Source organism: Pseudorca crassidens, chromosome 3 (genome assembly GCF_039906515.1).
Source record: "Pseudorca crassidens isolate mPseCra1 chromosome 3, mPseCra1.hap1, whole genome shotgun sequence".
NCBI lineage: Eukaryota > Metazoa > Chordata > Mammalia > Artiodactyla > Delphinidae > Pseudorca > Pseudorca crassidens.
Genome location: NC_090298.1, coordinates 145,475,601 through 145,499,596, shown reverse-complemented (window position 1 = coordinate 145,499,596; position 23,996 = coordinate 145,475,601). Strand labels below are relative to the sequence as shown.

Genomic DNA, 23,996 nt, shown 5'->3' with positions numbered 1-23,996 from the left:
TAATCTGAATTCTGCCCCTTTGTTCTTTAGCTTTAATGGCCTTGGATTAGGGTTTCTCAACCTTGGCCCTACTGACTTCGGAAGCAGATAATTCTTTGTTGCGAGGGATGTCCTACGCACCGTGCAGGATGTTAATAGCATCGCTGCCCCTACCCACTAGATGCCGTAGCACCCTCTCCCCAGTTGTGACAACAAAAATGTGTCTAGACACTGCCAAATGTCCCCTGGTGAGCAAAAGAGTCCCTGGTTGAGAATCACTGTGTTAGAAGTCCTCATAAAATATCTCAAAAATCTCATTTGTGCCACATCACCTTCCATGTCCAAGGGCTCGCTTGGATAATAGGGTACATAACCATAATTCAGCACCAGTCAGGTGTTCGTCAAAACGCCTCTGACAGCCCCATTCAAGGCATCATACAATTGAAAGGATGCACTAGCTTAGAAGTGTGCTCTTCAAGCTTGATGATGTGGTTTTCCAGGACAGAAGATGAGAAACAGCAGTTTAGAAAAGGGTTTGGAGGTTTCTGCTAAAGGCACTGAACAGTCTTATACCACTGACAACGGAGGGAGAAAGCAAAAGAACATTCAGAGTCGAGTCACGTGGAGCTACTTAGCAAAGGGACACCTGGACCTGCTCATAAGTAACCCCTGAGGACAGGGATGGACCAGCGCCACTCTGGCTGAGGTCTATAAAGAGAGGCTTTCTACTACATGTCAGAAATCCTGCTTTCTGGTCCAACTGCACATCTTTGGAACAGTCCCTGGACTTGTTTCCCATTTTCTCATCAGAAAAAAATGATCTGGCTTTTAACTAAAACTTCTAGGGTCCTTCCAGGAATATAACTCTCTGATGTTATAGAGATCCAAACTATTTAAGAAATAGTTAAATTATGTTTAATGAGTTTTGCCTAGGAAGGCAGGAAAACAAAGAGTTCTGGAAAGATTTCCTTCAAGACTGATTGAATTTGTTTTCAAATTTAGATGATCTAAGAAGTAAGTTACAACTGTCCACTGAGTTTCTCGTGGATGTTAAGTGTACTGTGTGTATGGGGACTGAGGACCAGACCATCAATTCCATTCTCATAGAACACAATTATACATTTATTCTATTTCTATATGTAGACACACACAGTACTAGATTTAGTTAATTACTTGAAACAACAACGAAGAATAAACACGTCCCCATTCAACTAGCTTACGAATAATGATATTTCCTATATGCATACCTCCTAAATGCTGGAAGGTCATTAGCATGATATTTCATAACAATTGCTGTAACCATGAAAGAGGTCCCATGAGGCATCTCAAGTTTTACCCTCTGTTATTTTTGTATGTTTTCTATGCCTGAGATCACACCATGACTGGCTTTCTCACGTTCAGTGGATCATAGGGAGATGGACAGGGTGAACCCTTCCTTGCTCTGAACTAATTAAAGTCAAGTCCACGTGGGTCTGTGTATGGTCTTCTCCAGCATCCACGTGTGGATTTCTCTGATGCAGCACTGGGCTGGCTAATGCATCTGTGGGTAGTTCAGAGCCCGCTCAACTGGGGGTCCTACTCATTCCCACTTTCGTCCTTCACCCCTGCTGGTGCATCCTAACCACCAATCCAAGGGCGTACCCAAGCCTCCCTGCTGGGCTTCGCCAGTAGCCCTCACACAGGTGACCTTTGTGATCGAAGGTCTTCGGACTGTGGAGTAGGCAATGGCAGGACGTGGAATCGTGGGACACCTGGGGGGGGTACCATGAAGCAAAGCCCTTCACCGGCCCCCACCAGCAAGAATCTCTAGACCTTACTTTGGACGCTGATAATAATGATAATGGTAAGAATAACCGAAAGGGCCAGCATGCAGTAAGTGCTTACCAGGTGCCAGGTGTCTGGCTCTGTCATTTAGTCTCTATCCAGAACAGCGTCATGAGTGACCCTGTCATTACCTGCTTTCACAGAGGAGACAGAGGCTCCGTGAGTTGCAGCAGCTTGCCCGCGTTCAGAGTCGGGATTCAAACTCGAGTTTCTCTGACTCCAGGCCCACACAACCACTTCCCTGTGATGCCATCCTAAAAGAACTTGCTTCTCTCTTTACAAGTGGAAAAGACCACCTTCCCCCTTTACTCCCTCTGATAAAAATGTAGTACGTTGTCAAACTTCTTATAACCATGTAACATGCAACTCTTTCCCTATTGACAGCCTCTTACAACAATGGCAAAGCTGAGGACAGGGGCTGTGTGTGATTTGCTCATCACTGCCTAGTACAGGGGTGACAAACAGTAGGAGCTCTAAAAATATATACTGATTAATTAAGTGACAAAACCCCTGCAGCTAGCTCTGGGGACCGGAAGCAAGCACAAGCCGCCTACGCTTCGCCTGGCTCCACCGTGAAGCAGGTTAAAGCCAGCGGCTCTGTTCAGTCAGCGAGCCGGAGTCCTGACAGCAAGAATGCCTCATGGGAGGACAGTGACAGGGTCACAGTCTTAGCAAACGGCAGAAGCCAAAAGGGCAAAGAGGTCAAGCTTTTTCTTTCCATGAAAACGTTTTGAAGAAAAACACCCAGGGAAAAAGAAAAACCCAAAAACTGAATCTGAGAAGAAGCCCAAGTACCAGATCCTACGCACTGCCTCAGAATTCACTGACAGGCTTGAAAACCCTCCTAGAATGCTGCCAACAACAAGAACGTCCACCTTTGTTAAAGGTCGGTGCCGGCCAAGGGCGAGGAACTCCGTGGCGACCCCTCACACCTCCCCGTCCCAGGCACCTCCTCTTTTTCCCACTTTTAAAGTCCCCACAACTCCTTCCCCCACCCGCACGTACAAAGGGTGCGCGTACGTGATGGGGGTGAGGCGCCAAGAGGAAACTGGAATCCGCGGGGTACTTGTTCTGGGGCAGACACTGGGTGCTTCTCATTTAATGCTCAAAATATCTGAGAGGAATGCACGGTAAACAGCACCGAATCAAACAGCAAACTCCTGCCTCTGACTCACCTCCCTCCGTGATTTGGCCCCTCTCTACCTGTCTGATTTCATCTCGTCCAAATCTCCCAATCGCTTCCTAAGCTCCTGCCACACTGATCATTTTTTCAGTTCTTTCCCAGCTCTTTCCCACACCTCAGGGCCTTTGCACATGCTGTTCCACCCTCCTAGAAACATCCTTCTGGTCTCAGCCTAAATGTCACATACTGATCTCTCCGTAAGTTCTCTAGTTAACCAACCTATTTGCTCTCACAGCATGTATGCAATGGGCAAGTGTTTTTTTATTTGATGTGCTTTTTTTTTTCTGGTTTCCCTGGCAATTAACAACTCCTTGAGTGTAGGGACCCTATCTATTTTGTTCATTACAGTATCCCTGGCACCTCCTACAGTGCCACACATGTAGATATTCAACAGAACAGTAGCTGAATAACTCTCACTGTGACAGAAGGCAGCCAGAACTCAGGCAAGAACTCAAAAAATATTGCTGGCTCGGTTCCCGACCACCACAATAAGGCAAACATCTCAATAAAGCAAGTCACGTGAATATCTTGGTTTCCCAGTGCATAGAAAAAATTATCTTTGCACTATACTGTAGTCTGTTAAGTTTGCATCAGCATTATGTCTAAAAAAACAACTGTATACAACTTAAAAAATATTTTATTGCTAAAAAAATGCTCATCATCATCTGAGCGAGTTGTAATCTTTTTGCAAAAGTAACATCAAAGACCACTGATTACAGATCACCATGACAAATATAATCATAATGATAAAGTTTGAAATATGCAAGCATTACCAAAATGTGACACAGAGACAGGAAGGGAGCAAATGCTGTTGGAAAAATGGTGCAGAAAGACTTGCTCAACGCAGGGTTGCCACAAACCTTCAATTTGTAAAAATAAGAAAACACAGTATCTGCCAAGTGCATTAAAACAAGGTCTGCCTGTAGCTTGTCCAAAGCCCAGCAGTTCGCTTTGAGCCACACAGCCAAGACCTGGAACCAAGTCTGTGCTCCCAGCATTGGAGCTGGGGATGTGCTTAGTATCAGCTTCTCCCTCCTCCCCTCCACACATCTCAGCCCACTGGCCCATCTCTCAGCAGGAGGTTCAGGACCAGGGTAAGCCAAGGCACTCACCTCAGGCACAAAAGGGAATGCCAAAAAACTCAGTGATCAAGATAAATACAATTTTAAAAACTCAAAATTCATGCAAAAAAAAATTATGAACAAAATTCAAATACAGACAGGGTCAAGTCCTATACTTGCAGGGCTCAGCCTCATCGCCTCACACTAACCCCAGCCCTGTCGGATCCTGCCTATTTTATTTTATTCTATTTCATTTATTTTTGGCCACGCCACGCGGCACGTGCGATCTTAGTTCCCCGACCAGGGATCAAACCCGCGTCCCCTGCAGTGGAAGCACGGAGTCTTAACCTCTGGACCGCCAGGGAAGTCCCCTGCCTCTGTTTGAAATAGCTGATATTCTGTTCATCATGAATATTTTACATGAATTTTTATTTTAAAACACTGCATCAGAATATTATTTATGTTGATTATGGAGTTTTTTGGCACCTCCTTAAATTCTGTGCCCTAGACAAGTTGTCTCATCCCAGCCCTGGCCCTGCTCAGCCAGCCCGTGGCCCCGGTTCCCACAGGCAGCCACCGGAGGGCCCTCGGATACACCAAATGTCATGTCCGTCACAGTCAAGTCTAGGAGCTGGGTTCTGAGGTCCCCGAGCACCATGGAAGCTGTTCACCTGCTGCTCCCATCTGGAGATTGGGAAGCAGCCTTGATCGGTATACCTGCCCCAGGGCTTCTACCCTCCCTGTCCCCCTCCTTCCTCCTGAGAGTTTAGGAAAGAAAGTCTGTCCCAGCTTCCCAGTGTCTGGCTCCACAGGGGGAGGTGTGAGCTGCTCTCTGGGACCCAGATGCCCTTCCCTGGGCAGGCTGAGAAATACGCCACCCTTCCCTTGTCTCAGGACCATCTACCTCTTTGCCACCTCCCACTTCCACTTCCAGCTGGATGGGAAAAGAGGGAGAACAGGCACATAGGTCCAAACTAGGGGGCTGCTGTTCTAGGGGGAGGGAGAGTAGGGCATGGAGGACGTGTGTGCACCCATCCAGCACCCACTGCCCCTCTGGAGACAGCATCTCAAGTTTCCCTGAACTGCTATCCCTTCCTTCCTCCTGCTCTTTCAGCGAGGGCTGCTAAGCTGGGGGGATGTACAGGAAGCTGCCTGAGGCCACATGGCGAGGGCCTGCCTGAAACCAAATCCACACAGAGGAAAGCAGAGCCCAAATGACGGGGAAGGGGCTCCTACTGGCACAGCGGGAGGGTGTAGATCCAGACATAGCTGGATGTGAGCTTTTCATGCATACAAGCTCCCCCAAATTCCCTCTGTTTCTGAGGCCAGGTTGAGTTGGGTTTTGATTACTTGCAACCGGGAGGGTCCTAATCCTCCTAGACACCCCTGCTTCCACCCAACACGTATTCACCTCCTTCTTCATCAGCTTGAGCTGCTCCTGGAACTTGGCGTAGTCCCTCTCCTGCTCCAGGCGGATCCGCTTGGCCTCCTCCCGGCGGCGCACAGCATGGTCTTGCTCCATCTTCTCCACTTGTTGCTTTTGCTGACGCTCCAGGTTCTCCAGCTCTGTGTCAAAGAACTTCTTCTTGGCCTGGAAGGAGCAGAAAGGGAAATTCAGGAAAGTCACCTTATACCTGGGAGGGAGATGGGGAAAGCCCAGGGCCCGTGCTCAGACCTGGGTTTGAATCCCAGGTCTACCACCTCTTTGCTGTGTGACCTGGGACAAGTCACTGAACCTCTCTGAGTCTTTCTGCTCATGTGCAAAAGGAAGACCAGACCATCTACCTCGCAGGGTTGTTGCATGGGGCTCAGTAAAGTTTATGGCCCCTCTAGAGATCCTCCTGCGTGACTCAGAGGAGCATCGTGACCTTCATGCAATGCTGTGTTTATAAGTCAACGCCTAATGAGATCAGGAAACAGAGGAATTGGGCAATTGTCGTGAATTATTCTCCATGCCCAATCATCCTCACTCTGCAACTTCCGCTTAAAGAAAACATGGAAGCAAGAAGCCCTATAGGGACCCATCTTTTCTCACGCTCACATTGATTTCTTGTTCAAAACGTTTGTGCATCTGCTCCAGCTGCAGCTCATGCTTGCTGCTCAGCTGGGTCTGGTTCCGATGCTCTTCTTTCTGGAGCAGCCGAAGTTCTCGGAGTTCCTGGCGCCTGAAGGGTGGAAGGATGTGGACATTTCAGTCAGAAACTGCCCTCAGTGATCATGTAACTCATAGCTAGGGACACTGAAGGCTGGGGCGTGGAGAGGCGTCACACAAGACTGGGGTAGAGGCATGACGCGAACTTAGAACTCAGACTTTATTGGACATTTATTGACAGGCAAAACATTAATAATTTTAATATATAAAGGGTGCTTCCAAATCCATAAGAAAAACAGGAATATTCTAATTTTAAAAAGCGGCACAGAACATGGACAGACATGAAACAAAAGACAAAATCTTTAAATTAGCTAGGTGGATATGAAATACAAATTAAAAAGAAATAACATCTTCATTAAATAAGCAAGAATATAGGGGGAGGACAATGCAATAAGTCTCTGCCTTTTGACATAGTAGCTTCCACTTCTGGAAACTGATTCTAAAGAGATATTCATAGATGCACAACAAAATTGAATAAGGATATCCATAACAACGCTATTTATAATAGTACAAAATTAGAAACAAATGTCCATCAATATAGTCTAATTAAATATGTCCATCTGATGTAATTTTATACAACCATTAAAAAAATCAAGTTCTCGGAGATATTGAATTACATGGGAAAAAAAATCTATGAAAAATGCAGCAATTCTTTATGAACAGATAGGGATGGATCCCTGAATGAAAAAAGCAAGGTGTTGAAGAGTGTGGGTCTCTTATGCTACCTACCATCTGGGTGAAAAACAAAAAGGACCCTATATGTGTGTGCACATGTGCATGTGTGTGTTTACTTTCCTATTTAAACACTGAGTGTTTCTGGAAGGATTACACTGTAAAGTATTAACACAAGGAGGGGAGCTGGATGGCTGGCAGAAAAGTGAGAGAGGGAAATTTTTCGCTGTTTACCCTCTTTTTCTTGTCGAGTTTTGAACCACGATATTACCTATTCAGAATGTAAATACAATAAAAATTTGACCCCAACCACACAGTGTACCTTCATTTGGTAACATACCTATTGTCACTGTGTATATGTGTGTACACAGAAAAAATACTGGTGGGATAAACCCCACCAATTGTGTTTCTTTCTGGGCAAGTCCATTAAAACTTGATATGTATCATTTATGGAATCAGAAAAGAAATTAAAATGATGCAGAAAGAACTTGGGCCTCCTGACTGTGAACGGGGGGTGGTTCCCTGGCAGCCCGTGTCCTATTCCAGTCCAGCGTCTGCAGCCTGTACCATGGCCACCCCCGCTGTGGGGCTTTCCTCACAGCTCTGAGTGGAACAGCTGCAGGAGGAGAGGCCTGCACGCTCTCAGGGGTCGGGGGGCCTTATTTGAATCTTAGCTCAGCTCACTTTCCCTTAGGCAGTCGCTCAGTCTTTGCAGGCTCTGTTCCTGCATCTGTAAAATGGGGAGATAATCTTCACCTCTCAGGTTCTTTAAGGTTACATGAGATGATACCTGTAGTGTCTGTCTGGCACATGGCAATCACTCCCCAAGTGGTAACTTCTCGAATGATAACGAGAAGAAGAGGTAAAGGCTGCCCAGTCTCTGGGAAAAGCCAGAAATGCTTTCTAGAGGCACAGAAGAAAGCTTCCTTGGGAGCCTCTGCGTTTGGGAAGAGAGGAGACAGGAGGTGATTGCTGAGAGCTGACGAAGAGAGGGAGACCCTGACACAAGAGGGACTAAGGCTCAGAGAACAACTGACCAAAAAACGAACAGAGAAGGAGGTAAGCAGCCAGGTTCTGACATCTCCTCCTTGACCAACCTGAGTTCTCACAAGGGAAAGGCAGGCAGACACAGGCTTAAGAAGGAAAGAACCAGCAATTTTAGGCAAAACCAGAAGGAACTCTGACCTAGCAGCCTCAATCTGTGAGAGCAACCATTCGGTGACACCATTCAAAAGCCTACGTGTCACCCGATCCTCCGGAAACGCTAGGATCCAGGTACGACCAGGGACGTGGGCCAGAGCCCTCCAGAGCTCACAGCCTGGCGGCCTGGCCACATTGACAGGACGTGCGGACCTTCAGACCACAGCAGGCAAAGAAGCAAAGCCTTGTTCTTTCACCGTGAGCACCTCTTCTCCACCGCGGCTATATCTCACCTTTCAAACCTAAGTGGCACCCACTCCTCTGCTTGGGAGGAAGGTGGAGGCCCAGTGCCAGGGCCAGAGGCATCGCTTCTAGACGGGGTGTGCTGGGTCTGGAATTTCAACCCTAGGAACCTGAACTGCCCAGAGGGGAGGTGATGGAAAGGAAACGGAGCCCTTGGGGTCTGAAGAGTGAGGAGTACAGGTCACCTCCCAGGTGACCATTAAAACAGAAGGTGGTGTCATCGTCCAAGAGCAACCACACCCACCCCTCCCCCAGCCTCACGCCTCTCCAGCGCACACAGAGGAGGACACCAGTGCGTGCGTGCGTGCGTGTGCGTGCATATGCGTGCACGCGGAAACTCCACCAATGAAAAGTCTGCCTCTCATCCCCCTGGCTCCTAGAGGGCAGAAATGCCCCCAGCCATCCAAAACTGCTTATGTTTGGCTTTGGGATGTCTGTGCTTTTTTTTTTTCTCCTGTTTATTTTATTTTTTTAATTTATTTATTTATTTTTACATCTTTATTGGAGAATAATTGCTTCACAATGGTGTGTTAGTTTCTGCTGTATAACAAAGTGAATCAGCTATACGTATACATATATCCCCATATCCCCTCCCTCTTGCGTCTCCCTCCCACCCTCCCTATCCCACCCACTAGGAAAATCAGGCCTTGTTTCTTTTTTTTTTTCTTTTTTTTAAATATTTATTTATTTATTTTCGGCTGCACTGGGCCTTAGCTGCGGCACGCATGTGGGATCTAGTTCCCCGACCAGGGATTGAACCCGGGCCCCCTGCATTGGGAGCGTGGAGTCTTAAACACTGGACCACCAGGGAAGTCCCTGTGCTTTTTAAAGATATGAATGTGTTTGATATGTTAGAGATGTCCTACAAATCAATCATGAATTTAGCCTTCAAAGGCCTGGCCTCAAGGGAGATTCGTGGGTCCAAGGCCTCCCTCCCTAACTGTGAAGCCCCTCACCCCCACCCCTTGCAGCCCCCCAGCAAGCTTCCTGGTCCAGTGGAAGCCGGGTAGAATCCTCACACAGACAGAGCTTCTCACCTGGATGACCTGAGGCAGGTAAGTTCCCACCAAGAAACAGTTTCCTAGGGCTTCCCTGGTGGCGCGTAGTTGAGAATCTGCCTGCTAATGCAGGGGACACGGGTTCGAGCCCTGGTCTGGGAGGATCCCACATGCCGCAGAGCAGCTGGGCCCGTGAGCCACAACTACTGAGCCTGCGCGTCTGGAGCCTGTGCCCCGCAACAAGAGAGGCCGCGATAGTGAGCTGCCCATGCACCGCGATGAAGAATGGCCCCCGCTCGCCGCAACTAGAGAAGGCCCTCGCACAGAAACAAAGACACAACACAGCAAAGATAAATTAATTAATTAATAAACTCTACCTTAAAAAAAAAGGTTTAAAAAAAAAAGAAACAGTTTCCTAATTTACAGAACGGCCGAGATAGGGTCTCCCTGAGGAGGGCTGTCAGGGCGCCTGAGCGCCTTAAAAGTGCAAAGATGGTTCTTAGCAAACAGCTTTGCCTCACACCCTCCTCCCCACACCAATCCCTTCCGGTTTCATGGGTTTTGCCTCCAAAATGCACGCTGCATCCAACCACTTCTTCCCTCTGTCTGGCCACCATCCTGGCCGGGGTCTCCCTGGATCCCTGCCTCAGTCCTGCCCCCTCTACGCCCAGACTCATACGGCAGTGGAGCTGGCTTTCAAAAGGGATGTTACCGCTGGTCACTCTCCACCTGCTTCACTCCAGCTACACTGGGGATGAAATCCACACTCTTCCACCCCTGCCCACGGGCCAACATGACCTTGGCCCTGCAGGTTCCGGGACGGCTCCCCATCCTTTCCCTCCCACCTTACACTCCACACTCCAGCCCTGCCCTCTCAGGTCCCTAAACAAGCCACGCAGTCAAACCTCAGGCCTTGGCCTTGCAGTTCCCTCCGTGATCCCCCGGCTCTGCTCGTGGCCAGCTCCTCTCAACCTCCTGGCTCTGCTCAGGGGATTTCCCACAGAGCGGCGTCCCCGACCCCGGCCCAGGGGCTCACTATCCTTTCACCCATATTATTCCCTTCACAGCATGTACCACAGTTGGGAATTATCTTGTGTGCTGTTTGTTGGCCCATGAGGTGTAAGTTTTACAAAGGCAACAGCCTCAACTACCTGGGTCACCACCACGTCCCCCAACCTGCTGGGGGGTATGGATACATGGGTGAATGGCTGGCTGGCTGGAGGGGAGGGTGGAGGGCTGGGTAGGTGGGTAGGTGATGGATGGGTGGGTGGATGGATTGGTGGATGGGGGGTTGGGTGGGTTAGAGAATGCAGGATCTCAGGCAAAGCCAGCTTCCTTCTGTGTCCCTGATCCCACACTTGATGCTGTAGACAGACAAACAGCTCTTGCACCAGGAGGACCCACACCCATCCCTCTCACCGCATCCCCACCCTATCACCACCATCAGCGGCCCTTCCCGGGCTTACCTGAGAAATCTCATCTCCTCGTCCTTCTTCTCATCGTCACTGATGATCTTGGAGGTGGTGATGCTCACCTCCACGCCGTCCACCACAAACTTGCGTGTCCTCTTGAGGGTCTTATTGTGCAGCCTCGAGTTCTGGCCGGGGCAGATCATCAGGCAAAGCTCAGCATCACAGCTAAGAATCCATGGGCGACACAGAGGGTGCAGCCCACAGCCCTCCTGGCCCCAGAGCCTCAGCCCCGTCCAGGTAGGAGGCGACTGTCCATTGTCCCCCTCTTGCCTCAAGCTTTTCAATGGGGGGGGGGGGGCGGGCCCTGAGTGTCTGACGCTGGGCCCTTTCCTCTCCCTGATCTCGCCCTTCAGACACGGCCCATCCCCTGCTCGCTGGCTGCCAGCACTCTCTCACACACAAGACGCGGCGTCAGAGCGAGCTGGGTTCCAATCTTCCCTCTACCACCTACTGGCTCTGTGACCCTGGGCAAGTCCCTTGGCCTCTCCGAGCCTCAGCTTCCCCGACCTGTCAGAGGAGGTTCCAAAGGTGCGATGGTGGTGGGGCATACAACACCACCCGGCTCGTGGCAAGGGTTCAACACTTGGTATTTATTTTTGATACTTATTGCAGACCACGATCTCTTATCCTCAATGCCAAAATCCAAAGAGCCCGGAAAACCAGAGTTCATAACTGCTTTGGCAGCCAGATCTGACCTGACCTGAATTCCACAGGAGGCCACGCCCATCTGGAGCCACCACGAGATTATTCCTAATCTTTATCTTTACTTTTCCCTGTGAATAATCATGCCTTTCACGTGTGGTTGCTTACACAGCGCTGCCAGAACTCCTCCAGGAGGCGTTAAGGGTATTTAAATACCCTCTGAAAGTCCTCCATCCGGATTCGGATGAGGCCCGTGGGCCTGCATGGAAGTCATCACGGCCTCTCCCCTCCGACCTCTCCACTGGTCTCCGAGGCCCTTCCTGGTGCAGTCCAGGCCGGCCTTTCCGAGGGCCTGCCAGCCTGAGAGTGAAGGGAGAGCCAGGGTGGCGCCCAGCAGGAGGCCTCTGCCCTCAAAGTCCGCGCTGACCCCCGTGCCCGCTCGGTCGAGCCCAGCAGACTGCCCTTGGCCCTGAGGTCTGGGTTCCCCTCCCCTGCAGGCTCCCACCTCTTCCCATAGCCCCTCACCCAGGAGCTCTGGATGCTACGGGCCCTGAAAGGTCACCCTGCAGCTCATCGCCCTACAGCATCCAGCTCACGTGTCCCAGGGCTCAGTTCAAGATGAGTCAGGCCAGCAACCAGAAATGCAGGCTGGCTGGAGATGGCGGGGGAGGAAGGAGGCCTGGGTGCAGCCCTCACACTAGAGCTGCTCCTGGTCATAGGGCCTCCGCCTGGGGGTAACAGGCTCCCCATCAAGCCAAGGGTGCTGATGCAGCCGTGGACTCTTATCAGAACAGCCTCGTTCCCTGACTCACTGCCAGCCCACCAGCAAAGGATGTTCTCAATACCCTTGAGAAGAGGTGGGGACCCGGCTGTGGGTGGGTCAACCTTTATTTAAAAGAAAAAAAAAAAATTACTGTTTTCTTTTTAACCCTTAGTGTCTTTTTAAGAAGAGAAGGGACAGACCCCCTATCCTAAGGAAGATGATTATACATCAAAGCTGCTGCCATCTCCGCTTGTCCTGGCGACCTGTTAAAACTGTGCTTTCTTTCTGTTCCCAAAGCTAATCGTGCTGGCTGACTGCCTCTCCTTTGGCTCTCTTTCATTTGGCCAATATTTTCGAGTCTCTGCTGTGTCATTTTCACCAAGTAAGTGACAAAAGGAAGAAACAAAAAAGATGCAGAACCTTCTGTAAATTCAGCCTTGGTTGGGGATGAGGTCCTCAGTGTGGCCAACCAGGTGACCAACAGTGAGTTCATGAATATCTCACGATTTGTGAGATGGGCAGGGGATGCGGTCTGCCCTTCCTGAGGACAAGCAGGCCAAAGCTCCCACCGCGAGGGCAGAATGGCATGTGGGATTCAGAGCTCAGAGTCTGGAGTCTGACCAGCTCCCCACCTCCCACCTGAGCCTCTGTTTGCTGGGCTGTACTTTGGGATGATTGAAGGCGCCTCATCTGTGGTTGCTTTTAAGCATTTTGCAGTACGGGCCCCGTGCTGAGCTCTCAAGTGCAGTGGCTACTGTCATTCACAATGCTACCTCCTGCAGGACAGCCACGAGCCAGGAGGAAGCCTCGAGCCCACTCCCTTTAACTGAATCAGTCAGCAGCTGGACCACACGGCTGACCTCCAAGTCAGAGAACTTTCGCTTCTAGAATTGTCTCTCCCCCATTTTAGCAGGGCCTTTAATCAAACCCAATTTAAATGGAAACCCAAACTGAAATTAAAACCCAAACCAATTAATTGCCTGACAGGACTAAATCCCAGACCGAACTCAGATATTTGGGGGTTTAACTATGAATCAGACGGAGAGCTCTTTAAAGAAAGAGCAGTCTCATGAACTACTTATAATGGAAGGCAGCCACCATATGCCTTCAAACACCAAAACTGGGCAGCAACACATTCTGCAGTGCTTCCTGCTCCAAGCCTGAGGCACCAGGGGCAGCGTTACCTTGATAGACAGAGAGCCCGTCTCTCTGTTCAGGGACAGGTCGGCTGAGAGGGAGGCACCATAGTCCGTGCTCTCGGAGGTGGAGACGCTGGCACAGTCTGAGTCCCTCTTGGAAGGGCCTAGAGCCGCCTGGGCAGGGAGCTCCAGGCTGCCGTTGGCCAGCTTCTCGCCACCCAAGGTCTCCAGGGCGCTGCTGTTGGGACGGCTCTGGCTTGCTTTCTGGGACCTGCTGGCTGCTGGACTGAGGTCCCCACCCTGGTCAGTGGCTTGCTTCTCCTCGGATACCTGAATCCTGGCATCCATGGACACCGGTCGGGACTTCCGGAGGGGCACGGGCGCTGCTAGGTCATTCTCATTTCCAGGGGCCACATCTGGGGGGCTGGTGGCTTGGAGGGATGTGTCCCCAGAGGGTTGGCTGGGCCCATTCACAATGTCCTGAGGCTGGCTAGGTGGCAGTGGGGTGAAAGATGATTCTTTGAGAAGCTTGTCAGCATCGAGGCTCAGCTGACTCACCTCAGAGGATTCCCGAGTGTGGTTCCCCAGAGGCTGGGAGAAAAAAAAAAACATAGTCAAGGCCATGCTACTGTGTGTCCGAGGCAAGAGTCAGAGATGCAGTGAGGTCAGAAAGTCAGACACCCACAAGGTGAAGTGGGCCAGGGAGGTACGATAGGTATCCCTGTCTAGTAGGCCACAGTCCTCCCCACTCCTTATTGCCTAACTAACAATAAAATTATTGTACTACGTGCTTTGAGGAATAGGTATTCCTCCTAGGAGTGGAGGCAACCGTGGCCAGCTAGATAGCTCATGCCCTGTCGAAAGGGGGCAGTGGCTACTCTGCTCCAGCCAGTTGTGACAACATGGGAAAATGGGTCCCCTGTGCCCAGACCTTCCAATTTTTCAAGGCAAGCTCGAATCTGGACTTGTACATGACATCTCCCAATTTTTAGATGGTAACTAACTCAAATTTTTTAAAAAAATCACAGAAAGGCCAAGCCAAACCTATCCAGGGGCTAGATTCAGACTATTAGCCACTTTTTTTGTTTTGTTTTTGTTTTTTAGAGCTTTTCAGGGGTAGAAAGTACTGAAAATGTTGCTATTGTGAAATACTGTGAATAGTTGCTATTGTGAAACGCAGTGAGAGGCCCCCGTACAGAAAAAAAAAAAAAAAAAAAAAAAAATCTGATTCCGGGTCTTCCCTGAAAACGTACAGGATTTGGTCAACACGCCCTGCTGCCTCATCCCAGCCCACGTGCGGTCTTACGTAACTGGTGGCGTGGGGGCCTGTGACCTCTGAGCTGGGGATAAACAGAAGGGAACCCTTCCTGCACCGCCAGGCCCCTCCCACACCAGTCAAGGCCTGCGGGGATCCCATCCCTCCTGCACGCCCCCCCACCCCCGCTTCCTCCAGGCCTTACAGAGGTGGCATCCACCGAGTCCTCCTCTTCCCCCTCATCCCGGCCGTCTTCAATCTCCTCCATCACTTCAGCCTTGGCCTCGGCCACCAGTTCCCGCAGAGCCTTGTTGCTGGTGATGCTGCTGACGAAGGGATGCTGGGGGGGGCGGGGGCAAGACAGCTGGATTAGAACCACTGTGGGCTGAGGGGTGAGGAGGGGCAGCCAAGGCTGGGGGAGGCGATCCCCCAGGCGGAGAAGGCCAGCGGCATCCCTGAGCGAAACGTGAACGTGAACGTGGTCAGGCAGACCCAGAGGCAGCTCAGAAAGTCCTGTGTGTGGTGGAAAGCGAGCCAGCTCTGCCACTCACCAGCTGTGTGACACCGAGCAAGTCCCCTTCCCTCTCTGAGCTACAGGCTTCTCACCTTTGAAGTGGAGACAATAATGCCAGACCCACAGGGAAGGCATGAGGATGGAATGAGATCACGCGCAGGGAAGAGCTTAGCCCAAAGCGGGAGCAGAAGTAATGTTTCAGGAGGTTTGTTTGTTAATTTACTTTTTTAAAAGGTTTTCATATATGGTTTAAAAAATACAATATATACAGTATATACACGCGTATACACACATACTTTATTGAAGAATTACTTACACACAGTAAAGTTCACAAATCATTAAGCTCAGGGCCTTTTTCCATACGTACACACCTGGTGTAACCACCACCCAGCTTGAGACACAGACCATTTCCATCACCTCGAGAAGGTCCCCGTTCCCCATGCAGTCAACCTCACACCCCACAGCCACCCAGCTCCAGAGACTAGGTTTGCCTTCTCTTTAACTTCATCGGAACAGAATCACAGAGTTCGTACTCTTTTGTGGTTGGCTTTCTTCACTCAACACAAGTTGGGCTGAGACGATGAGGTTCGCCCACCCTGTTGCATATGTCGGTAAACGCTTCCCTTTTGATTCCCGTGCGGTATTCTACCACGTGACTCTGTCACGGTTTGTTTCTTCTTCCTGCTGTTGCTGGCCATTCGTGTTGTTTCCCATTTGGGGCAACTATTAATAAAGGTGCTATGGACATGCTCGTACAGGTCTCAGGGTGGATGTGTGTGTTTGCAAAATCTCGAGGCCACGTAGGGTAGGTTCTATTCCTAGGTGTTTACAGAAATGCCACATCTGTAAAAAGTGAAGCCTCTTTCACGGACCTTGGAAAACACCAAAGCTTTTAAGACCTCCGCAGATGGTAAATCAGCCCGAAGACCTCCCTGTCAAGTCTGTCTCAGCATCTTGTCCCCAGCACCAGGTTGTGGACAGGGACAAGGGATTCCTCAATTCCCCACACTCACTTAGAAAGGCATTGGCAGGGGCAGGGTGGGACAGTTGTTAGGTTGGAATTTGCTCATTTGAAATGCACAGGAAGGCTCTGATGAAATTCACTGGTTTTACTGTCAGTTATCAGAGGAGGAACAGTGTCAACAAGATTGCAGGGAAGTATTTAAATGACTACAGAGAATAAATTTTCTAACACCTTGAAAACACATTCACAACGGATAGGTCCACTACAAATCATTCCTATCTGCTTGTTCATTCTTATCTGTTTAGTACATTTGTGGAAGGCCAGAGGCAACACCCTATTCAACCTGGGTACGCCACTCTGCACACGGGAAAGCAATACCCCTCACTCCTTTTAAAGAGCCCTGCCATTCAGATCTTCCTAAGCCAGCCTGACTCTCTCTAGTTAGTCCAAACTAGTAAAGACGTGAAGAATTTTATTTCTTATCTTTCTCTCCCACACCCCCCGTTCATTCGTTGATTCATGCCTCAGCCCCATGTGGAGGCCAGTGATGTACCAGGTGCTGAAATAAGGCCAAACAAGGAGACAGGCAAGCTCCCTGGCCTTGGGGGCTCGCAGCTGAGCGGGAAAGACAATGGGCACGTAACCAAACGACAAGATCATTTTTCAGATCAGGTAATAGGAGAGGCTGGAGGAACATGGGCCTGGATTGGTGCAGTGGATGGGTGGTCGGAGAGTCTGCCTAGGTCTTTGGGCAGAGGGCCCTCCTTGGGAGGTGACATTCAAGCTGAGCCCTGAGGGATGTGAAGGGGCTGGCCAGAGAAAGATCTGGGCACAGAGAATTCCACACAGGGGGAGCAGCAAGGACAAGGGCTGCAGTGATATAAAGAGTAACCCTTTGAAGGTATCACTCTGGCTGCTGTGTGGCTCCAAAAGGTCTTGAAATGGATATTAATAAGGAGGTACTAATTGTGAGAGGCAGGAGAGTACAGCAGTGAAGACTGCTGGCTGTAGACTCGAGAGCCAGGCTGCCTGGAATAAAATCCCACTTCCACCAACTCGGACAAGTCACTCAACCTCTCTGAGCCTCAGTTTGCTCATCTGTATACTGGGAATAATAGTATGGCTGTTCTAAGCATTGTAGTAAGAGCTCAAAATACAGCAGCCGTCATCAGTGTCATCATCACCACCATCATCAGTGTCATCATCACCACCACCGTCATTACTATAGCCACCATCATCACCACCATCACTACTGCCTCTGCCATCACCATGCCTACCATTACTACCACTGCCACTACGATCATCACCACCATCACCAGCAGCAGAACCACAATCAGAGAAGCCTTTAAGCACCAGTTTGCACTCCCAGCCATCCCCATGCCCTCCTGCGTCCCCAGAGGGCAGCTTTTTGGAACTGAAGGTAAGAATCAGATCCCAAAGCTTCCCGAGCTTCACACTGCACAACCTCACACACGTGACCTTGAGCAAGAAGCCACGGGACACTTCACTGCAGTTGCTGAAGCAGGTGCGGCAGAAACAAATAATGCAAACACAGGCTTCTGGAAATACCAGGTTTTCATCAGGCCATATCACATATTGACCAAATTAGTGACTCTTCAGCTTGGCCAGGAGCCTTGCTTTCTTGAGGCTGAACATCTGCATGGCCTCCCTTGAGTACCCCGGGGTCTTTAGGAAGCGGAGGGGGAGGCACGGGGAAGAAAGCCTCTGACAGAGGGGCAGGTGAGCAGGGCCATTCCCCTGTATGCCAAGCTCCTGGAATCCCCGGGCAAGAGGGGCTGGCAGATGGGGCAGGCCCTCCTGTATCTGATTAGGCCCGGAACACTGTTCTGTAAACTGCTCTGGGACACAAAGCACAGACCACCTCCTCCACTGCATCAGCTCTGTTACTTCCACGGTTGTGTTTAGAAAAGACGTTTCAACCGCCACGCTGCCAAGGCCCATTAGAGACAAAGCCCAGCACAGAAGGGTACGGGACCTTCCCCGGTGCCAGCGCACTGTGTACCTGCACAGGGACAGGCTGGTCTGGGCACATGGGTCCCTAGAAAGGTGCTCGGTCACCCCCGTGGAAGACCCAGATCAGAGGGAAACTCAGCCGTCTGCTCCTTCAGGAAGAGGAAAAGCTGTTCCGTACTATCTCTGCAGGGAGCCCCAAGGTGCCACAGAGCTCGCCAGCTGGCACCCACCCTCTGGCCAGGACCTCTCCTGCCACCTACCCAGTCATCCTTCCCGAGAACTTGAGCCTAGTTTTCCTCTGTGTGCTTAGAAACCATCAGCCGGGGTGTCCCACACTCCAAGACTGGCTTTAGAAAATGCCTAATAACACTTCCAAGTTTTCAGGTGTCAGCATCTTTCCTTCAGTCCTCCTTCCCTCCCTCCTAACTTTATTCCATCTCTCTTTCTTTCCTTCATTCATTCAGAGAGGCAACTTACTAGAGTGGTCAAAAGAACAGGCTTTGGAACCAGAGGACCAGGATCAGAAATCAGCTCTGTCACTTACACGCTGTGTGACTTTGTGCAGGCTACTTAACCTCTCTGTGCTTCAGTTTTATCATCTGTTTGACAGAGATCCAAACAGTACCTATTTCATAGGGTTGTCATGAGGATTAAATTAGCTAACATTTGCTAAGCATTTAGAATAGAACCTGGCATGGAGAAGAGGTTACATAACATTTAGTTAAGTAAAAATAAGTAAACGTATTTAACGAAGGGCCTCTCCATACCAGGCACTATTCTGGATGACTGGGGCACATCAGTGAAAGCAAAAACGAAAACAAAAACAAAGACTGCCGTCCCCAGGGAGCTGACATGCTAGTCAGGGAGATCAATGATAAACTTAATCAACATGTAAGTTATATGCTATAAGTGCTATGTGCCACGGAAAAATCAAAAGTAGGGCAGGGGAGGGAGAATTAGGAATGTGAGGGTGCAGTAGGTTTTAAACAGCGTACTTGGGGGAGGCCTCACTGAGAAGCTGCCATTTGAGCAATGACTTGAAGAGAAAGAGTCAGCCATGGAGGTGTCTAGGGGAAGAGCACCCCTGGCATAGTGGACAGGCAGTGCAAAGGCCCTGAGGCTGGAGTGTCTGAAGAGGAGCAAGGAGGCTGGTTGGCTGGGGAAGATTGAGGGGACAAGAGGAAGAGAAGTCTGAGGAGTCAAGGTGGGGTGGGCAGACCTTGTAGGACCTTGCAGGTCACTGAGACTGTGGATTTTACCCTGAGTAAGATGGGAGCCATTAAGGGGCTCTGGACTCAGGAGGTATAGGAGCTGACTTATGTTTTTCCCTCTGGCTGCAATGGAGGTGGTGAGAAGTGGCTGGATCCTGGGCATGTCCTGAAGCCAGGAACAATAGGATTCCCCGGTAGAATGGATACAGAGTGTGTGAGAAAGAGAGGGGTTAAGGATGCTTGCGAGGTTTGGGGCCAGACTGCTGGCAAGGTGGGGCTGCCATCGAATGAGACAGGAAAGCCATCGCTAGAGCATATTTGGGGAAAGATGGGGGCGCTCAGTTGCGGACGTGTTAAGTTTGAGATATCTACGGACACCTAAAGGGGTGGAGGGTAAACGGCCAGATACAAGGGCCTGTGGGCGAGGAGGGCAGTCTGGGCTGCAGGCAGAAATGCGGGAGTCATGGCGAACAGAAGAGCCCATCAAGGTGATGGAGATGGAGGAAAAGGCCCTGGCGCACTTCACGTGAATGAGCTGGAGAAACAGGAGCAGGCGAACGAGACAGACGAGTGGCCAGTGAGAAGGAAGGAAACCAAGAGAGCGTGGAGACCTGACATCAGGCGTTGACAGCCAAGGGGAAGAGGGTCGCCTGTGGCTCTGCTGAGTCCAGCAAGACCAGCACCGAGGCCTGAGCTGACCACGAAGTCCAGAAGGTACTAACGACCTAGACAAGAACGCTGTGCTAGAACGGGGTGGGTTTAAGAGCAAATTCAACAAGTGCGTGCTGTGCACCGGATGTGTGACAGCCACGATGCTGAAGACAGCGGGTGGGCACAGAATCGCATCCGCTCACACACTCCCGTGATGCAAGCACGACCCTCCTACAGAGGAGGAAACTGAGGCTCAGAGTGAGGACCGCTCGGGTTTCGGGAGGGCAAGCCTGATTTCAGAGCCCGGGTTACCACCAAGTGACACGGTCCCAACAAAATATCCACGCAAGCGAATGAATGGATCCTAAACCACCGGGGGCATAAGTCAGTCAGCTGAAGGCGGGATGCAGGGCAAGAGGAGGGGCCGGGAGGAACGTGGGGGCCGCCGGCAGATGGGAGGCTCTGGAGGGTGTGCTGGCAAGTCGAGGTCTGGGCTTACCCGTGGCCACTCCAAGTCAGGTGACCTCTGCAGGCCACTTCCCTGCCCTGAGCCTCAGGGTCCTCACCTAAGGCGGTAACGATGCCCCACCCTCCCTAACTCAGAGACGAACAGGCACGTGGAAAAAACGGACGGCAGCCTAAGCTCTGAAAGGAGCTTTCTTTGTCTGGAGGGATCTCTACTTTATTCTGCAACCTTTCTGTCTCAGCGAAGAGTCCTCCGACAGGACGTTTTTTTTCTCCACTATGGAACGGAAATTCCTGTCTCTGGCTGAGGCTCCTGGGCTGCCACGAGGGGATGAGGGACAGCCGGTCTCTTCCTGGCAGCATATCCTGGAGGCCGGATGTATCACGCCAGGAGGTGCCTGCTCACGGGAAACAACTGGCCCCAGGAGCTTGGAGCTTTTGTATCTGACAGTGACAGCAGGCCCACGCACCCCCACCCCTGGTTGGCCTGGTCCAGTCCCTTGCCGACGCCACCCACCAAACGCCGCGATACCCAGAAAAGAAGGCCTCTGGTAACTCCAGCCGTGTGCTTTCAAATGCAGTGCAGAAACCTACAAGGAACAATGATGAGCCCCAGCAGACAGACCCCATTCTGCATCCCCGCTTCTTTCCATTTTTTTATAATTCAGTTCAACGCATCAGCTATTCACTGCGCACAGCACTTAACAACGAAGCTAAGCGCTTTACAGTGTCTTCTCACTCAACCCTGTAAGGGGGGCCTGGCTATCATCCTCACTTCAGAGTGAGAACAGGGTCACAGAGAGGTTAAGCCCCCTGAGCAGGGTCTCACAGCCAGTAAGTGGCAGAGCTGGGATTTGAACCCAGGACTTTCCAACCCCAGTCCACACACTGGATCACTGTGCTGCACACCCCAGAGAGATGCACTGTGGCCCAGAGTGCCAACCACAGCCCCAGCACCTGGCGCACAGTAGGTCGGTGCTTGGGAGAAGCGGCTGAATGTGAAGAAAGACTCGAGGGCACGGTGGAGCGTCGGCCCCCTTTGCTCCCACCACACAAAGGGGGAAGGACCAGAGTGGACAGGCCACATCGCCCAGGCCCACTTCCTCTCCCTCTCCCAACAGCATTGGTGGCCCGGGGAGTGGAATCAGCCGCGCTAGAGACACCGGGTGTTTCCAAACATAGCTGCAAACACTCCAACCCTCACCCCGCCAGGACACGAGGCACCAGCCCTGGGCAAGGGCAGCTCGCAGCCACCTCCAATATTTCAAAGAGGTTCAAGGAAACAGTCATCCACTTCCCTACCTGGAGGCCGTTCAGCCAGCTAAGGGGATGCTCCCTGAGTCAGCTGTCATCCTGGCTGGTCCTGGAGATTCCACACCCAATAACCAGAGGGAGTCTCGTAAGTGTAAGTGAGATGGTGTCTCCCTCCTCCAAACCCTCACGGGTGCGCCGTCACACACAAGGTGAAGCCTGCATCCTCCCGAGGTCCTGCATGACCCGTCATGAGCTGGTCCCCCTCCTCTTTGAAAGGCCTGCTTCCACCGTTGGTCTTTCGCCAGGAACTTGGATTTGGGGAGGGTTCCCCCCATTAACTGATAAGAGGGGCCAGCTCTGCCTGAACTGCAAGCGACGTGGCCCACGCTGAACGCCTGCCAGACGTCTGCAGTCTGGAACGCTGCCCGTGCCAGGCAGAGGCTGCCCACGTGGCCAGCCCCCAGTGAAACCCTGGGCCCCGAGCTCTCCAACACGCTTCCCAGGTAAACAACACCTCACACGTGTCACCACAACGCACAGCTGGGGGAACTAAGCATAGACCGTGTGACTCCACTGGAAGGGGACTCTGGAAGCTCCTGCCTGGCTTCCCTCAGGTGCCTTTTCCTCTGCATCTTTTTGCTGTAGTAAGTCAGAGTGGAGAGTACGACTAGATGCCGCGTCCCGAGCGTCCTCTTAGGGAAGCACTGAACCTGGGGGTGGGCACGCCCCCGTACCGCTCCGATCTCATCTCCAGCCCTGCCCCCCTCCTCACCCCGGCTCCTGCACCCTGGCCCCCCGGCTCTCCCGGCTGCACCCATCGTGCCCCCATCCTAGGCCTTCACCTCTGCTCCTGAGCACCATGTGCCTGGCCCCCTGGCCTCCTTTGGGTGTCTGTGCACAGAGCCCCTTGTGTCCTCCTTTTATAGGAGAGCAACCCCTCCCAGGCCCCCCTCCCCTGTGCTGTTCTCTTTTCCTCCACAGCCCTGCTCTCCACCTGCCACGTACACTATCTGCTCATCAGCTGCCTGTCTCCCCCACTGGAAGGTAAGCTCATTAAGGACAGGAGTCTGGGGGCTCCCTTACCACAGCCAGCCCTCCCCGCACGAGGGCCGGCACGTGGCAGGTGCTCAGGAAATGTCGGCCAACGAGTGAACAGTTGTGCACACCATCGCCTGGGCCGGGGGAGGACGAACCCAGCTTCCAGATCACGGGTGATCTGTCCACAGGAAGGGCTGGGCAGAGGGACAGGCAGCCACCCGGGAGAGGGGACCACTCACCTCCAGGAGCTGTGCAGCGCTGGGCCGGGTCTCCGGGTTCTTATCCAGGGCCGTCTTCAGGAAGTCTCGGAACTCCGCAGACCTGGGAGGACAGACAGGTAAGCTGGGAGCGGGCGAGAGCCGAGAAAACTCCCCACCATCACTGACTCCACTCTCCCGGGAGGCGTGTGCTTCCCAAACACGCCCTTCAAAGGACAAAGGGCGCCTTTATAAGCTACATGGCAGAGGCGACGGGGCCTTCAAGATGCCCTTCTCGTCGCAGACAGCACCAACAGAGAGGATGTGGAAATCAGAGGAGCAGGGACTTGCCCGAGGGCACACAGTGAAACACAGCAGTGCTGGGGTTCGAGCCCCAATTCCCAGCCCAGGGCTGTGCCACGGGGCTGCTGGGGCTCACGTGGGCTCTTAACTCCTGCAGTGGGATCCGGCTTATCTGGGTTACCCATTCTCTCTGATGGAGAGCCGATGTCCACAGCACAGAGGGAGGAAAGAGCCAGGAGGGTCCAGGGAGCTCAGAGAGGCCTGCAGACCCCCAGGCCCAACCGCTCCCCAACTGCAGAGCCCAGCAGCAACGGCAGAGCCCTGGCACCCCGCATCCCCCCACCCCGCGTCCCAGGCCCGCTGGCCGTCCAGCAAACACCCTCAGGCAGGCCTCCTGGCCACTTACCACTTAGAAGGCGTGAGTAGCGTGGGAGGGTCTGACTTGGCAATCTTGAGCAGGACCCGCATGGGGTTGAGCTCGTGATGCGGGGGCTCGATCTGGGCCATCTCAATCAGAGTGATGCCCAGGGACCAGATGTCGGCTTTGTAGTCATATGGGGTGTCCTTCATGGTCTCACACATCACCACCTCGGGGGCCATCCTGAACCAACCAAGGGACAACAGAGGGCTCAGATCCTGGCCTCCACAGGCGCTTCTCAGAGACTCAGGGTCAAGGACCAGCACAAGCCAACATCAGGGGGTTGGCAGCACTCCCGAGTCATGATTTTCATTCCTTTCCATCCCACTGTCTTTCTTAGGACCGTTTTCTCACACAAGGACGCCTTCCAAGCGGCTCCGATGCCCAAGTCCTGCTGCAGTTCTGATTCCTACCACGAGATGGC

At 51.9% G+C, this 23,996-nt stretch overlaps 1 protein-coding gene across 1 annotated transcript in view; it reads right to left on the bottom strand.

Moving 5' to 3' along the window:
- STK10 (serine/threonine kinase 10) overlaps window positions 1-23,996 on the bottom strand; it is a 120,191-nt gene that overhangs the window by 26,158 nt on the left and 70,037 nt on the right. Inside the window, exons 6-12 of the mRNA XM_067732846.1 lie at window positions 23,561-23,755; window positions 22,894-22,975; window positions 14,789-14,923; window positions 13,374-13,919; window positions 10,779-10,909; window positions 6,089-6,212; window positions 5,459-5,638 (exon numbers count right to left, since the gene is read on the bottom strand). Of these exons, the coding sequence (XP_067588947.1) occupies window positions 5,459-5,638; window positions 6,089-6,212; window positions 10,779-10,909; window positions 13,374-13,919; window positions 14,789-14,923; window positions 22,894-22,975; window positions 23,561-23,755 (1,393 nt within the window). The remainder of the gene's footprint in view (window positions 1-5,458; window positions 5,639-6,088; window positions 6,213-10,778; window positions 10,910-13,373; window positions 13,920-14,788; window positions 14,924-22,893; window positions 22,976-23,560; window positions 23,756-23,996) is intronic.